General features: G+C 45.4%; 1 protein-coding gene and 1 pseudogene across 3 annotated transcripts in view; both read right to left on the reverse strand.

Moving 5' to 3' along the window:
• Nucleotides 1-14,857, reverse strand: part of Rps6kc1 (ribosomal protein S6 kinase C1) — a 156,527-nt gene extending 141,670 nt beyond the window's left edge. For 2 of the 3 annotated variants that reach the window (XM_052737992.1, XM_052737990.1), the window contains exons 1-2: nucleotides 14,626-14,857; nucleotides 1,308-1,343 (exon numbers count right to left, since the gene is read on the reverse strand). In XM_052737992.1, coding sequence (XP_052593952.1) covers nucleotides 1,308-1,343; nucleotides 14,626-14,730 — 141 coding nt within the window. In that variant the 5' untranslated portion in view covers nucleotides 14,731-14,857. The remainder of the gene's footprint in view (nucleotides 1-1,307; nucleotides 1,344-14,625) is intronic. The other variant, XM_052737991.1, reaches the window with a different exon arrangement.
• Nucleotides 8,165-8,255, reverse strand: LOC128110252 (uncharacterized; annotated as a pseudogene).
• Nucleotides 14,858-17,968: the final 3,111 nt, after the last annotated feature.

Raw genomic sequence — 17,968 nt, forward strand, 5'->3', positions numbered from 1 at the left:
CATGCAACTGTCTAACTGAAGGACACTTACAAGAGCTTGCTGATGAACGGGTCACCAGCAGTTGGTATTATAAAAGAGTTTCCCCAAAAAAGGACTAAGGAAATGGCAGAGAGTGCACTCATGGACAAGCTGGCTCAGGATTCTCTGGAAAAGGGAACATCAAGGTACAACCACAGCACGGCAATCAGACGTCATGGTCAAAGGTGACACAGCCCATCTCCAAGGCTAACAGAGCTGTAAACTTTCAAAAGCCAAGTCTACTAGAGGTGGCAGTAGTTCTAAAGACTGTCTCATGCTATCAATTGGCACGCAAGGAGAGAACAATTAATCGTGAGACATACATAGGTCCTTCTCTTCTGACAGTCTCCCTATCAGGGAAACAACAAAAGAGTCTCAAAGCCCGTGAGGGAAATACCATGAAATCTTTTGAAGGTGTCTTTCACTGTGGTTTTGAGTCATGAGACAAAAACTACCAAGTCAGACACATCAAGAGTCTAATGACGGTGGGCCACCAGTGTGAAACAATCAACTCCAACATATGAATCAAGACAGGTGCTTCTGAGCAGGAGTGGTACCTGCATCTAAGCAGAAGTCCACACCCCATCTAAAGACACTCCAACTCAAGAGGGGGACAACCAACACCACCGTAAAATAAAAACTGTTAAATTTACAGCATCTGTTTAAACACTTGGCTGGGTGTTTAACATAGTGCCTCTAGTTCAAAAATGACTGGGAATCAAACAGGAAGTAATTAACATGCACTGAGGGAAGCAGCCTGTTGATCAGCATCCCTAAACTAAGCACCAAGCACAGAGAAACATTAGTGCACAAAACATGCCAGGCCAGCATCATCCTAGGGAGAAGACGACAGGCAGAAACACATGAGAAGCCTGTAAAAGAACTTAGCAAAATGGTCAAAAATGAGCCGGGATACCCACGCAGTCGTGACGTCAGCATGCTAACTCAACACGGAAGTGGGAGTATGCAGAGCCCCTAATCTATCACTACAGCTTTAAAATTGACACTAGCCACCCAATCCTTGTGCTTTAATGAACAAGCATCATGACTGAAAAGGTTAGCGAAGCCCTTGACTGGCAATGGAGTCAGGTGACGGCTAGAGAGAAAACTCCCTAGTCCTCAGATCCTCACTCCCACCACGTAACGCCTACTCAGCAGGATGAAGTATAACCGCAGCTCCTGTAAAGTAGCTAGAGAAACCATCATACAAATACAAACACTCAGACAAGTAACTCGGGCAGTTTCTTCAACAAGGATAAGAGGAATTTTCACATGGATAAGCATGCTACCTCCTGGACGTCTTCTGGATTTCTTCGTGAAACAACCTAAAACCAAACAGACAGAAATAGCTCGTTATCAAATAAGATTTCACAGCTCTGTAATTATTTTCAATAGCATTTGCATAAAATTCCATCTGTGGAAAAGAAAATGAATGCTATATCACTTACTAAAAACTCAGTCAATATGGTAATTTCACTCTGCGATATTAAAACCTCAGGAGAAAAGCAGAGCACATTCGGTCCATGTGCATCCCACTCGTGAGAGAACACCTCAGCCGCAGTTACTGCACACTGTAATTCCAGCAGGCTATCTATCCCCTCTCAGACTCCAGACAAACTCAAGCACGGGGGACAACTGCACTTGGGCACGTGGACACTGATCTCTCCACATTGTCCCTTTGTGGTGCAAGGGGCTGAAACCAGCCTCATGCAAACAGGCAAGCACTACTCGTGAGCTACCACCTCAGCCTCTGTGTATTATTTCTTCCATTGTGTATGAATGCAGTTAGCACAATAACATTTCAATGTAAGAGAGACCCCACAGTGTTCAAACACATTCAATATCTGTGAGGAGTGATCACTGGACACCTAACGGTGAAAAAGGAAACAAAATTAACAAAAATGTAAATATAAGGGTAACCCTTCTTTTAATAACCCATGATGAGGGGCGAGGGCAGGATGTAGCAAAGGTGTCTGCTTGGTGAATGTGAGGCCGTAGCTTCACTCCCAGCAACAGAAAAGAAAGACAAGCAATTCTTTCAGGCTTCTCTGATACAAAGGTCAAAAAGCCCGAAATACTGACAAAACTTCAGAAAGGAAAAAGAAATAGCATTACAGGAAGGGAAAATCTCCTATTAATTTAGATTATAGATCACCTATCTATTTAAATATAACATTAATGAACTTTGGGGCTGCAAGGGTGTACTCTGAAGAGAAAAGCACACACACAAGCATGTTAAAAGTGGTTGTTCATGGGTAGGAGAAAGAAAGGGTTTTTAATAATCGATGACAACATATCAAAAACTGGAAATTAAGATCAACTTCTTACACCAGGCATGGTGGCACATTTAGGAGGCAATGGCAGAGGCAGGAAGATCTCTGTGAGTTCAGGACTAGCTTAGTCCACATGAGGTCAAGTTCCATGCAAGCCAGGGCTACACAGTAAAATCCAATATTTAAAAAAAAAAAAAAGGTATCACTTGTGACTTAAGTCCAAAAGAAAAACAAAAATATTGGACTTAAAGTTAAGCCTTAGTTAAATTACCCATCTTGATCTCTTATATAAATTAGGTAGAGAGTCAGGCGGATCTCTGTGAGGTTGAGGCCAGTCTGGTCTACAAAACAAGATCCAGGACAGGCACCAAAACTACACAGAGAAACCCTGTCTCAAAAAAACAGGAATTCAAATGGAAGAGCATACATTTCCCAACTTATTTCCACATCTCAGAGAACGCAGTGTGATAAGTAGCAGGCGGGGCAGTACTTTGTCCTGGACCCTTCCAGTGAAACTGGCCCTCACTGGACACAGTGGCATCCTAGAAACCTCCAGGAGCAGGGTCAGGTCTGAGAGTCTTCATAACAGAAGCATCTCATGGCTGTTACAGGAAATACAGGAAGTCAAAGCTGAAGGACTTGGACAGCCAAGTGAAGTCTTCACTCTACTCTTGCAGTTACAAAAGACACTACGCTTCACGCTTCACCCTTCACCCTCCAAATATTTCCAAATGAAGGGAGAAATTTATGTAGACAGAATTCAGAAAACTAAATCAAAGCTATTTGTGGGGCAGGGGATGTGGCTCCGACCAAGCACTTGCCTGGCATGCAGGGGTCCTGAGGGGTGCACAGGGGAGAAGAGAGGTAACTGTGGAGCATTAGCAGTCTCGCTCCCCACAGCTTAAGCTCCGAGAGGTCAGAGCAAGCGCACAGGGCCACGTGTCCTGACTCTCCTTCCTCCTCTGGGCTTCTGCTTCCCTTCCATGCTCCTCCTCCCACTCAACACGGTGAACACTGAGCAGCAGGCCGGGACCCTGCTTTCAGCCTCCTCTTCACCGTTAGCGGGCTAGGCCTGTGCTGACTCAGCGCAAGGCACTCTGCCAAGAAGGGAAACCATCTGACTGTGTATTCGCCAAGCATTTTGTACTAATGATTTATTTCATTCCTTCCACAATCTTTAAGTGACGCTAGAGTGAGTTACTGTGCACTCACCTCTTCAGACAACAAAAGTTCATGTTAGTCACCTTCAGATTTGGAGTTAGAACCGTGATTGATCCGCTCTGTGGCACTTTCAGCAATAACTAAGTTCTCTCCTTTCCACAAGGCCCTGCCACCATTAGGTTTCATTATTACATTTATTCATCCAGCACGCCCTAGTGCCCGCTGGGCTGCCGCGCACTGGGGACAAGGGAGCACACATGGTCTGTCTCCTATGCTACTTGCATAAAAATGCTGTCACTGCCCAGATCCACGGCCAAGTTCAATGCCTGCCATCTCAGCAAGGGACTCTGTACCTACATTACCCTCCTGCACCCTGGAGCTGAGAGAGCTCAGTGGGTAGGAGCACTTGCTTCTCTTGGACAGGATTGCCAAGCTCAGTTCCCAGGACCCACGCCAAGTGATTTACAACCACTCAGAACTCCAGCACCAGGAGTGAGGCCTCCAAGGACACTCACACATGTGACATACACTCACATAGACACACACACACACATACACACACACACACACACACACACACATATAAATATTTTTTAAAGGAGAAAGGAAACAAACACAAAGACTAGAATAACATGAATCAAGTCCAAATGTCTACTGCTAACAACACTTGATTTTATTATTATCTTGCATGCATGTGTGTGTGTGATGGAGTGTGTGTGTGTGTGTGTGTGTGTGTGTGTGTGTGTGTGTGTGTGATGGGGTACACATGTGTGTGAGATGAGTACATGCATATGTGTGATTGATAGGGTACATGTGTGTGATGGGGTGCATGTATGTGTGTGACAGGATGCATGTGTGTGTGACAGGTACATGTGTGTGTGATGGAGTGTATGTGTGTGTGTGATGGGGTACACATGTGTGTGAGATGAGTACATGCATATGTGTGATTGATAGGGTATGTGTGTGTGATGGGGTGCATGTGTGTGTGAGATGGGTACATGTATATGCATGATGGGGTGCATGTGTGTATGTGACAGGTGCATGTGTGTGTGACAGGGAGATCAAAGGACAACTGTGGTCAGTTCTCTCCTTCCACTTCTGTGTGGGTTTTGGAGATGGAGCTCAGGCTGTCATGCTTACATCATCTGGTGACAAGCACCCTCACCCACTGAGCCATCCTACCCACCCACTAGCAACGCTTTCTGCATCATTCTCATCAGTCACTGGAAATCTGAGCAAAGTATTTTACCACACCCAACATGAACAAAATTAAGCCCTCAGACCCAAACTTTTAGAACTTTTAAATGTATATTAGCAATTACAAGTAATAACACTAAAATAAAAACACTGCAAATTCACTAGATTGCCAAGTGCTTAGCGGTATTTTTCTGAGTGAAGTTACACAGTCATAAGGTTCGGCCAACAAGTCCCACTAAACCTGGATGAGGCGGTTACTCCTCTAAAGGTCACGGTATCCACTGCAGCATCAGTTACGGGGTCGAGGGAGCACCAGGCATTCTTTCAAAGAGTCTCTAGGTGTTAAGAATTTTGTCGACAAATCATCCTGAGACATACTCTCTTACAATGCTGCATCAGCACCACATGGACCAGCAGTGCTCACTGACATCATCTTCAAAGGAAGAACTTAGAGTTTCCATTTTCCTTTATGTAAGGAAGAGTCCTTAGTCACCCTTGCACATCTCTAAAGGGCTGCCATACTGTGTGGTGTCACCTGACAGCTCAGCTCTTCTAAAAATAATTTATTCATCTTTATTCCATGTGTATTCATGTTTTGCCTGCATGTATGTCTGCGTGAAGGAGTCAGATCCCCTGAAACTGGAGTTACAAGCAGTTATGAGCTGCCATGTGCATGCTGGGAACTGAACCCAGGTCCTCTGGAAGAGCAGCCATGCTCTTAACCACTGAGCCATCTCTGTAGCCCCTGACAATTCAACTTTTATTTTTAGGTTGTTGGTTCGTTATGATCACCATCACTAATATAACACCTAAAAGCTGGAGCACAGTGGGACGCTGCCTGTGTTTGTAGTTCAGATGATCAGTTCATTGCAGCAGTCACCTCTGAGTTTAAGAAAGCAAAGTCTACAGTGAGGTTAACCACCTCTATTGCACAGAAAATGAAATGCTTTGCTTTGTCACAACAGTGGCACCTGGATGTGCTCAGCAAAGCCAGTGCCCCAGGAACAGAGCAGGACAGGACCCCACCTTTCCAGGACACAACTCAGTAGTCAAGACACCCCAAATTTTTCATTCCCAAAGAAAAATAAGTCAGCCAGAAAGAAGGAGATGCACTTTAGCACAGCAGGAAGATGGAGCAGGAAGATGATGGAGCAGGAAGATGATGGAGCAGGAAGATGATGGAGCAGGAAGATGATGGAGCAGGAAGGAGCTCTGAACTAAAAACAAAGGGGTTGAACAGTGGCTCCAGTCCTGGCCATAAACCTGTTAGAGTTGGGGGTAGGGTGGGGTTGGGTTTTCTGTCACTTTAGTACTAAATCAAAGAAAGGGCTGCCTAAAACTAGCCTGAGTCCACCAAGACACTTGTCAGTGTCTATGAGGACACAGACCAGAAGCACAACTCCCCATCATCCATCACCTGGCACCCCTAGACTTCTAGGGACCTTAACCCAGGACACCAGGATGTGTGGCTTTGATGCAGGAACTTCAGAATTAGTCATTTTATGAGGCAGAGCTGGAGTTTAACAGGGACATTTTAATATAGACTTTAAGCACAATGGTTAAGAGAAAGAGAAACACTCAGAAGGACAGACAGACACACCCAGAAGTACCATGTGGGCTTCTCAAAGAGTCACAGAAATGAGGGTATGGCCCCTCAAGGAAACTTGCAGCTCCTTGTTTTTTACTACAGTCATCCAGGGATTTGGGTGAGATTTGAAGTTACTATCTTTACAGGGTTGCCAAGACACCGAAATGAGCTTGCTAGGTGGTCCTGTCTAGCCAGACAGGATTATAACTGATAAGTAAAAATCTAGCTCATAGGGACACAAAGGGTAGGCTATCTCCAATGTAAACTAAGATAACGGTTACATTTGAGATTCTTGGGCAAAGTCTAGGTCAAGGAATGAGGCTCTGCCCAGGGTTATACACAACCAGGCCTTAAGTCTGGATCACTGTTATATGGAAACTATGTTGTTAACTGTGCTGGAATTCTGGCTTCTTAGCTGGTCAGAGACTTCAATCTGACTCATGTATAAGGTGGTCTTTCGCCTTCCTGTGTCTCTACAATGTTCCTATCTTTCTATCCTGCTTCATGTCCTCCATGCTTATCCTGAGACCATGGCCATACTCTGCAGTGTGGCCTACCTCAGGCCACAATGATCAACAGATCACAACACCAGTCAGTCCCCAAAATTAAACAGAGTGCTAACCCATTTTACCTACTTCTTAATAAATACTATAACAGTCCTTAAAAGTCAGGTCAAAAGTACTTTTTTTGGGGGGAGGGGGGGTGTTGAGACAGGGTTTCTCTGTGTAGTTTTGGTGCCTGTCCTGGATCTTGCTCTGTAGACCAGGCTGGCCTCGAACTCACAGAGATCCGCCTGGCTCTGCCTCCCAAGTGCTGGAATTAAAGGCGTGTGCCACCACTGCCCAGAGACAAAAGTACTTTTATGGACTGAATATGTGGCTTGGTCATTGAATGCTTGGCTTGGTGTGCAGTGTCCCCCATAAACTCCTATGTTTGAGCACTGGGTCCCCAGATGTGGTGTGGAAGGTTGTGGAACCTTAGGAGTTGAAGCTATATATAGCTGGTATAAGCAGGGAAACAGGGCCAGGCCTTTCAAGGTTATGCTTGTGTCTGGTTCTAGGCTAGTTGGTTCCTGTCTGCAAAGCGCAAAGGAACTCTACCTCATGCTTACACCACACAGAGCAGCCACAGCTTCCTTCCTGCAGTGAGCCACAGCAAGCTTTCTTCCCCTCGGCTGTTCTGTTAGCTGTTCACCCCAACAGTAAGAGAAACAGCTAACACACCCAGCGTGTGAGGAGTGGAGGTAAGGTAAAGCCTCACCACCACATGTACACGCCACAAACATGTACATGTGCATGCACACTGTTCCAGCTAATTATCATCCTCTCAGACATGTATAAAGGAGTTCCCTTTTCTTGAATAAACAGCTACTAGAAAATAAAACTACAAAAATTATTCAGCTCTCATTACTGTATTTCCTAAGCCATCAGAAACCAGTCACAGAAGGACATTCAACTTCAGTTTTAAGAAGCTAACTGTGTGTGTGTGTGTGGGGGGGGGGGGGGGGGGGGTTGGGACAGGAAACAGGATTTGCCGATGGTTAAGACTAAAGGAGAGGTAACACAGTATAAGACCTTTTGAGCAGAGGGCCTATCACCGGTCCTCAGGAATGAGGCTTGGATGTATATGATCCCACAGCAGTCTGAGATGAGAAAATCCATGGCCCTGAGCTCTCCAAGGCACCAATATTAAACTGGGTAATACCCCACTTCTTTGAGGTTGAGGTCATCCAACCGCCAGGAAACTCATTTCCCAAGACCTTGACCCTGTAAGATCTGTCATGTGTCCTCTGCTTTGCAGTTTGATGCAGGTGGACACAATGATTTGACCAACGTGAACCCTGGGACTTTCCAAAGGCACCTCCACATAACGCCTAAAGCCTAGACCAGGAAGAGCTCCATGTGAAACACAAATATCCCTTGGAAGGGGCTGATTCCAAGGTCCCTTCAACAACCCAGACAAGCAAGAGGCTACATCTACTGCTAAGGTCACTGCTGTTTGCAGACACTGCACAGCAGCACCACAGATGGGCACTGAGCAACCCACAGTACCCAAGTCCTCTCATGGCTACTCCACCATCAGGATTCAGCTAAGAAGGTAACTAACAAAGTACTATGTTTAAATACAACATAAAACGCAAAGTAAAGATGATAAAATGTAACAGAGAGGGCCGTGCCCGTTTTACCTTTCACAGACACAAATCTCTAAGAGTGCTGAAGAGATGGCAGGCTACACAAAAGGAATGCTGTGTGACACTGAATGGGACTCCCTGCGGTGACCCAGTACACCAAATGGCATGTTCATCAATCTAACACACGCAACCTTGGCTTTCAGACATTAACTTTCAGGAAACCCATAATTTCATACGGATACATTGCCATCTTTAAATTGCATCTCGCACACACAAAACCATGACTCTGGCAGGATGATTAAGCACGCCAAAGCGTTCAGCTCATATATATAATTGTCTTCTTACCAAATTCAACCTCCAATTCACCATAGCACCTGCATCTCAGCTCCTCGCTCCCTAGCCTCCCTGCAGAGACGCAGGTGTCACAGGCTGGCAAGAAGATGTGGGCCAGCTATCACCTGCCAACCAGGTAATCTGGCCCCCAGAGACAGCACCTGCACAAGCCATCATCAGACATTTACATTTCCTAGTTCTCTGAAGCCAGTGAGCTCCCAGATAAGACAGACAAGTCACTGGGACAAATTCTAGGCATTCCACTTTCTAATGAGTTCTCATGAAAGGTTAGAGCACTATGGACTGGATGTCTGTGTCCCCCAAAACTCCCATGCTGACACTTCCCTCTGTTCGCAATGTCCGGATATAAGGCCTTTGGGAAATAATTAGGGACTAGTATCCTCACAAGAAGAATATAAATGATCCCTCAGTCATAAAATCCAAGAAGAAGGCAGACATCTGCAACCTAAGAATCAGGCACTCTCCAGACATTGAACCAGCTACACCTTGACCACAAGCTATCCAGCATCCAGAACTATGGTTTTTTTTTTTTTAAAAAAAAAAAAAAAAAAAAAAAAGTCTGTTGCTTAAGCTACATAGCCAATAGTATCTTGTTACAGAACCTGGTGAACACAAATTGACTAAGACAGGAATTGGAGGATGTTGAGATGTCTAAGTAGATAAAAGTGATTGTTGCCAAACTTGACAACCTAAGTTCAAATCCTGGGACTCACTTAGTAGAAGGAGAGAACCAACTCCTGCAAGTTGCCATCTGGCCTCCATGCTAACACACACAAATAAACAAATGCAACAAAAGACAGGAATAGCAGTTTTCCACATTATTGAAAACGCAGCTCTCAAGAGCCTGGCAGTAACACTCGAACAGTAGATACTCAAATGCTGCCCGAGTTGTTGTTTTACTCTTAGCAAACTTTACAGTTACAGCACCAAACTACAGCAAACTATTTCCCAGCCCAGGTTCAAAGAAAATCAAAATTCAGGAGCTGGAGAGATGGCTCAGTGGTTAAGAGCACTGGCTGCTCTTCCAGGGGACCCAGGTTCAATTCCTAGCACCCACATGGCAGCTCACAACTGTCTGTAACTCCAGTTCCATGGGATCCACAGAGACATACATGCAAGCAAAACACCAATGTACATTTAAAAAAAAAAAGAAAAAAAAGGAAAAGAAAAGTTCTGAATGTTTAGAAAATTTGCAGTTTATAACAAATGTGAGTATCTGAGATGTCAATAAACAAATTTACATTTTTTAAATCCATTTACTAAAATTTTGGCATATGAGAGTTTTTAGGTTAAACAGTGTAACAGTCGAAAAGGAAGGGTAGAATAAACCCAGACCTGGACAGAACAGAAAAATTTGAGTCATGAGTTTTCCAATATTTAAGTGCCCATCACTCACAATGGACAGGAAAGCCCATGAGGGACATGCACAGTATGTAATGAAATGTTTCATATGGGCATCAGCAGCACAGCACAGTGCTTGTCACCAGCCTAACTTCATTCAAATGCAAAGTCCACTCCCTGCTTACTAGTGATCCTGAATAAGGAACTTCTCTAAGCCTCCACTCCCCATCAGCAGTGAGAGAAAACAACAGTACTCACTCACTGGCAACTTTTTGTCTGTTGACATCAAGTGCTTAATTCACAGCAAGCACCATCCTAGTGTCTGCTGTCATCGTCCAATCAATGTCAGCTACATGGAATGAGGGTAGACATGGCTCAGCTTGAAACTCCAAATTATGTGAAAAACTGAAAACCTCGGCAGGCTATGGTGGTGCACACCTCAATCCCAGCACTCAGGAGGCAGAGGCAGGCACATCTCTGTGAGTTAGAGACCAGCCTGGTCTACAGAGCAAGTTCCAGGACAGCCAGGGCTACAAGAGTGAAACCCTGTCTTGAAAAAAAAAAACAGAGAGAGAGCCTGAAAACCTCAAAGCACAGCCCAGATTGAAGAGTTAAACAAATGGGGATTTTATATGTTTATGTGGACGTGCTCCACAAGACTCCTTACTTTTAACTCATCAATTCTAAGATAAGCAGTCACAAAGTGGGCATGCTCAGAACCAGTCAAGCGGTTGTTCAGATGCAATCCTATGTAAGCCTAACCTTGGGTCAAGAAAGCCTCCAACTGTGCATGACTGCTCTGGAAACTTCTGTATCTTACATTCTAGTAAAATACTTCTGGTTACTCTAAAAACAAAAACTAAAAAGAAGTAATAGGGAACCTGTTGGTTTGCCTGTAAATTACCATGAAGTTATTGCAAGCCTGCCAGGTTCCAGAAAATTAAAAATAGGAAGAAAAAGAAAAGTACTAAAGAGACTTAAGATAAAAGAGTTCCTTTGTTTCCCAAAACGTAATGATTCCAATTCTACTCCTGACATCAAAAATACAGAAACTATTCCTCAAAGCTCAATCAGGAGCAGGAAACATGCAGAAGGTTCTCCTAACTTTCATCTTGGGGAGTTCTCAGGGGAGCACCATTTACCTGATTAGTTCTCCTGAGGAAAGATGTTTTTCTTCTTAAGTTCCAAAAAAGCAATAAACATTTTACTTGATTTATAATGTTAGGCCTAATTATTTTTAAAACACACCTCCATGTTTATCCTTAATTTAAAAAATAAAATATGAAAGCTGGGGAGCCACTGAGACGGCTCAGTGAATAAGCCTGACAACCCAGGGTCAATCTCCAGAGCCCAATTGGTGACAGAAGGCAAGTTATTCCCACAAGCTATTCTCCGACATCCACATGCATGCCAGTGGCCCACACTCACACAGAAACATGCACACACACAAATAAATAATGTTAAAAACAAAACAAAAACTTCAGGCTGTGGGCACAGCTCAGTGGCACAGGCTCTCACTTCTGTGAGACCCCAGGTTTGATCCCCAGCTCTGACAACAACCACAAAAACAACAACAGGAAAAAAAACAACACTAACATTGTAAAAAAACACAATCTGTAACACAAGCAGTAAATGGGGACAAGCACTTAGAGAGAAGAAAGTCAATGTCAACAGTCTTCAAGTTCAGTGACCATGGCAACAGGCAGCATGCACAGCACGTGCATGAGGGCACATCTTGAGCTACATCACCTCATTTATATTGGAATATTTTGTTTGCCTGCACACCAGGAGGGGGCACCAGATCTCATTACAGATGTCTGTGAGCCACCATGTGGGTGCTAGGAATTGAACTCAAGACCTCTGGAAGAGAGGCCAATGCCCTTATTCACTGAGCCATCTCTCCAGCCCTTATACTGGGATATTTTAAATCTGCATTTGATCAACCTTCCTTTTAGAAAAGTAATAATACAATTATCATCCTCGGGGCTTTCAGTTAAGCTCCACAGACAGCAACACTCCCAGGCCCTTGTAGGCTCCATCTTTCTTCCACATCCAACACCCTCTCCTTTCTTGCCTCCTCCCATCTTCCACACCCGGAGCCACAGCAATCTGTCTTCTGAATTCCCACAGCGCTCTCCTGTGGTGTCTGTGGCACTAAACACTTCCCTATACACTGTATCTATTTAAGCACAGTAAACTCCATTCCACCGTAAGTAGAAAAGGGAAGCCGGAGCACTCCCTTGCATACCTTATAGTGCCAAGTACCTGGAAATACACACCTACTACATATGGTGCCTAGAATAAAGAGGAAAACATTCTGAGCTGGAGAGTGACTCAGTGATTAAGAGCACTCACTGCTTTTGCAGAGGACAGGGTCAGGTCCCAGCACCCACATGGTGGCTCCCTATGGTCTGTAGCTCCAGTCCCAGGAGATTGAATTACTTCTTCTGGACTCTGCCTACACCAAGCACACATGTAGTACACATACCTACGTGCAGGCAAAACACTCACATACATAAAACAAAAATACATACATCTTAAGAAGAAAAAAGAAGAGGAAAAACTCCATCTGGGGGCCACTGCAGCAAGCGGTGCTTTAGCTGAAATGAAACCACTACCAGTGCTAGAAACCTCCTCTCTGTCTAGTAAGAGGCAGAGGCCTGTATGCAGATGGATGCAACCTTGGTGTTAACAGTTTGAGTTTGAGTACACTGGTGTGCTAGGCACCTCTTGTCTATTGACTAGTTCTGATTCTATAAGCTTTGTGTCAGGAAACCACAGATCTCAATGACTAAAAAGGCCTCAAGAATGGTACAAGAAGAATCCCTTCATCCTGTTATATTCTCATACCCCACCCATACGACAATCTGACCTACCAAAAGAGAAGGCAGACTTCTCCCTATTCTTCACCAAGCTGATCTTCTTGCTATCTTAAACAAAGTTGCTCAACCCAGCATCTTCCATCTGTCTGACTCAGCACCATTTCTAAATGCCATCAACCACTTGCATGTCCCAAGTTTGGCGTACCCCAATCTATTCTCTCAGGTTTCTCGGGGTCTGCTTCCTGCGTGCTTTCTAAATAGATACTGTGCTATTATTACTCCTTCACCCATACCTGACTTCTTCAAAACTGAGTTCATTCCTGACACTGTATTCATCCTGGAGTTAGGCAGAAATGGTTCCAAAGACCAAAGCTGCTGCTGCTTTGCAACAGAAACTTTAGCAAACTTCTAAACTTCCTTGAATCTGTTTCCTCATCATGAAGTTGAAAACTAAACTGGGGGATGGGTAAAAAAAATGCCTAGCATACACACAAGCACTACACACATAAGCACTTATTTCATGTTATTATTACTCTCACTTTCCTCTTAGGAAAATGAGTAGTTTTCAAAATTCAAGCTGAGCAACAAAATTTAAGAGAAACAGTGCTAAACTTGGAACAATGAACTCATGTAAACAGCCTCGAGAAAAAATTTTAACATTTATTTATTTGCAGGGGAGATGGGGAGGGGGGACACCTTTGGCTGCCAGAGGACAATCTGCAGGAGTGAGTTCTCTCCTTCCATCACATAGGTCCCAGGAACTGAACCCAGGTCTTCAGGCTTGACAGCAAGCACCTTTATCTACTGGGCCATCTTGCCAGCCCAGCCTGCCCTCAAGGCAGCTCAGGTAAGATCACTTAAGTACACATGCATATCCTCCTGAAAAGGCTCAGAAGAACTCAGATACAAAGGCTAGAGGTCCAAGATAGGTAAACTAACAGTGAGACCTTTGCCAACAGCCTATCTGCCTCACAGCAAACCGCTCACTTAAAGAGAAGTTAAAAGGAGACAGCTCTTCAGTTACATAAGCCAGACAACACACCCACTAACATTTTTAAGTCTGTGTTTTCCCTCTGGGTCAAGCCAGCCCACTTCTGCAAATTTCATTCTAAGAGAAAGTCCAAATGGGACAGAGACTAGGTCATCCATTTAAAGTCATCCACCAGTATTCCACCCCAGAATGGCTAGTGGAGCCTGCCATCCCATATCTGCAACCACCCTAGTCTACCTAGAGTCCATTCTCCTGCCTAGGGTCACCATCATTTCCATCCGGGGTCCCCATCATCTCCATCCTGTGGTCCTGACTCCTGCCGAGAGTTCCCAGCATCTCAATCCTGGAGTCCATTCTCCTGCCTGGGGTCCCCATCATCTCCATCCTGGGGGGTCCCCATCATCTCTATCCTGGAGATCTGACTCCTGCCAAGAGTTCCCAGCATCTCAATCCTGGAGTCCGGTTTCCGGCCTGGAGTTTCCATCATCTCCATCATGGAGTACCAATCTCCTGCCTGGGGTCCCCACCACCTCCATCCTTGAATCTCTTCTCATGCCTGGAGTCCCTGTCTCCTGCCTGGGGTCCCCAGCGTCTCCATCCCGGGGTCCCGTCTCTGCCTGTAGTTCCTGTCTAATACCTAGGGTCTCTTGTCTGAGTCTCCATCCCCAAGAGTCCTACCTACCACTAGCCGCACCCAGCCGCAGTGGGGAGCCGGTGCCCCGCCCCGGTGTCCCTATCCAGGCACTCACCCGGGCGGTAACCTTATAGACCGTGTAGCCCCTGGGGTGTCGCTGGGGCTCGGTGACAGTGTAGAAGCGGGCCAGGTCGGCACTGTGACCCCAAGGAGAGGTCATCCTCCCTCCGCCCCTGACTCCGCCAGCTGGGGACCATCGGGACGCCCCAGCCCCAGCGGACCCCAAGCAGCACACAGCACCACGACGAGGGGGCGGTGGCTCCTGGGGCCTGCCGCGGGGATCTGCTTCCGGATCATCACATACACTTCCGGATCAGCCTCGTCAGCGTTCGGGAAAGGAGAGGCGCCGCACTGGATTCTCTCCGAGAGCCGGTCCCAATCGCTGTGGACACCCGAGGCGTGACTACTAAGTCTCCTCCTGCACTAGCTTCCGTAGTCTAGAATTTGCGAGCTGGTGAAAGGTTTGCGCTTCCCGCCCTGTGTAGAGCCCTGGGTGATGGAAGCAGGCGCGCCCAAGCTAAGCATCATCTGAGACAGGATTCCTCTGTGTAGCTTTGCGCCTTTCCTGGATCTCGCTCTGTAGACCAGGTTGGCCTCGAACTCACAAAGATCCTCCTGGCTCTGCCTCCCAGTGCTGGGATTAAAGGCGTGCGCCATTTTTTCTTTAGATGGAGCCTCTCGCCTGCAGCCTGCCTTGCCATTACCATGGCTGCATGCACTGCAAACCTCAACCACACATAGAGGTTCACCCCTGTGACCGGCACTCCCAGGAGGACTCGTGCGACTAACATGAGTAAAATAGTGAGGTTTCGGGTCAACCTGCCTCAAAACAGACAAAACCTCCCAGCCACAGGATCCAGGATAGGCTGCCATACGTCCTAGGTTGGTTGGTTGGTTAGTTGGTTGGTTTTTCAAGACGGGGTTTCTCTGTGTAGCCCTGGCTGTCCTGGAATTTGCTCTGCGGACCAGGCTGGCCTCGAACTGACAGAAATCCAGCTACCTCTGCCTCCTGAGTGCTGGGATTAAAAGCATTCACCACCACCACGAGGCTAAAAGTTTTTGTTTGGTTGGGTTGTTTTTTGCTTTGTTTTTGTTTCTCTTTGTTTTTAACTCTCCTAGATTCTTAAATGCGCGTCTGTTGGGGGTTTCATGGAGGGAGGCAAAGTCACTCCAAAGAGTCTCCAGTTCCAACTGATTGCCATCCCCTGCCTGGGATCAGAGTCCTCATTCCCCAAAATGTTCATTGCAAGGCTTTGTCATTCTCAGATCTGTATCTCTTGCTTCCCTGCCCCTAACTCCTAGAACACACAATTGGAAGAGAGAGAAAGGGAGACACACACACACACACACACACACACACACACACACACACACACACACACAAAGAGGGAGAGAGAGCGAGCACTAGAGACAGAAGTTCAAGCACTGGTTGCTCCAGAGGACTGAGTGAGGTTCCATTCCCAGCATCCAAGTGGCAGCTCACAACTGCCTGTAACTCCAGTTCCAAGGGATCCAGTATTCTTTTCTGGCTTCCTCCAGTACACAGGCAGCGTACACACCTAAGTGCAGGCAAAATACCTATACACATAAAAACCTGTTTTACAAAGGGGAAAAGAGGAGTGACTTTACCACAGTTCTTCATCTTCTCACTTCTCCATTTCGGCCTGACAGTCTTGCTGAAAACTTGCTTCCCTTGTGGCCTGAATCTTACCCTCTTTGACAGAAGGAAAAACATTATTCCAGTAATATCTCCACTCTGTGTTTAATCTCTCACTACGAGGCTCTACTGAGCCTATATAGTCTTTTTTCTTAGATGTATTCCTTTTATATATGTGAGTGTTTTACCTGCTTACATGTATGTGCACCACATGCATACCTGGTACCCACAGAGATCAGAGAGAGCATCACCTCCGATCCCCTGGAAGTGGAGTTAGGGACGGTTGTGAACCACCATGTGAGTTCTGAAAACCAAACCCAGGTCCCCTGCAAGAGCACCAAGCGTTCTTAACTGCTGCGTTCTCTCTTCAGCTCAAACCTCTACCTTCTTAAAAACTGCCTGTGGCTTATTCATTAACCCTGAATTTACTACCTACTATGTGCCAGATGTTAATTAAGCATGGGAATTATAAAGATCATCCCTCTCTACATAGCATGTAGTATGTAACAAAACATATCGTGATAAATATCATGACAGGTACATAGCATGGATCATACAGATACATAGCTTATGAATCCAGAATGGTTCCCTAAGGCTTTCTGTTCAAGGGACACTGGCCGACATGGGGAAGGCAGATGGCAGTTCCAGAAAGAAGGAGCAGAGGGGATCCTTTTGCCTTTCCCCCTTCTTCGAATCAGTTGTGTGGATGTTGCATCTTTTCCTTGCTCCTGGTCAGTCTAGCCTCAGTACTAGGTAGATACTTGGAAAATGCTCCAAATAAATTTCCTGATAACCCCATCATACCCAGGACTTTCAGCTTTAGGCATTTCTGGCTGTTCTTACATTTTCATAGCTCTTACCTAGTATGAGTTCACATTGCCTTTTTTTTTACTCTTGTTTCTCAGGATTTTTGCCTCTGGTCTTTTGTCAACTCTGGTGAACTCACAAATCTGTGTCTCCATTCACATCTCTCTGCTAGGTCTTAGACTCTGCCTACATCCAGTTGACACTGAAAACATGGCTGATCAAAGTCTGAGCTTTTCCTTCACGCCCTGTTCCTGTTTCCCTGGCTAGTTCCGTTTTCTGTGTCATTACATTCCTCAGCTGCTGGGAATGGTCCCTGGAGATCTTCTTCCCCACCGTCTCCAAGTTTGTTTGATTTACCAAATGCTGCTGGTCAAAGTAGACCAGAAAAGGAAATGCCGGGACTCGGGAGGTGGCTCAGCTGCTCTTATAGAGGACCTAGGTTTGGTTTCCAGCACCCACATGGTAGCTCAGTACCATGTGTGTAATTCCAGTTCCAGGGACTCTGAGGCCATCTTCTGACCTCCATAGACACTGAGACACTCATGCAGGCAAAACACCTACACACATAAAAATAAACCTTTTTTTTTTTAAGAGAAAGAAAAGATACACATTGAAAACACCACTGAGGAGACTTTGTAAGAATGGTCTTGTTGCCCTTCATGTCCACTCTTTGGATGATTTTGTTATTTTAGGCTGTGCTAGGGCTCAAAGGCAGGCATTTATGCTTGCTAAGCATATACTCTGCACCTGACAGCCCAAGAAAAGGATCAGGAATAAGGAAGGATCAAGTTTACTGATAAAGAGTCTAATCCATTAAGAAGACAGACTAACTCTAGATGTATTTGCATCTAATAACAAGCCTTTAAAGTATATGAAGCAAAAACATTGAAGCTAAAATAATCAATTCTACAATTATAGCTAAGATTTAAAAACT

Source organism: Peromyscus californicus, unplaced genomic scaffold (genome assembly GCF_007827085.1).
Source record: "Peromyscus californicus insignis strain IS unplaced genomic scaffold, ASM782708v3 Scaffold_14__1_contigs__length_90479793_seg_2, whole genome shotgun sequence".
Lineage (NCBI taxonomy): Eukaryota > Metazoa > Chordata > Mammalia > Rodentia > Cricetidae > Peromyscus > Peromyscus californicus.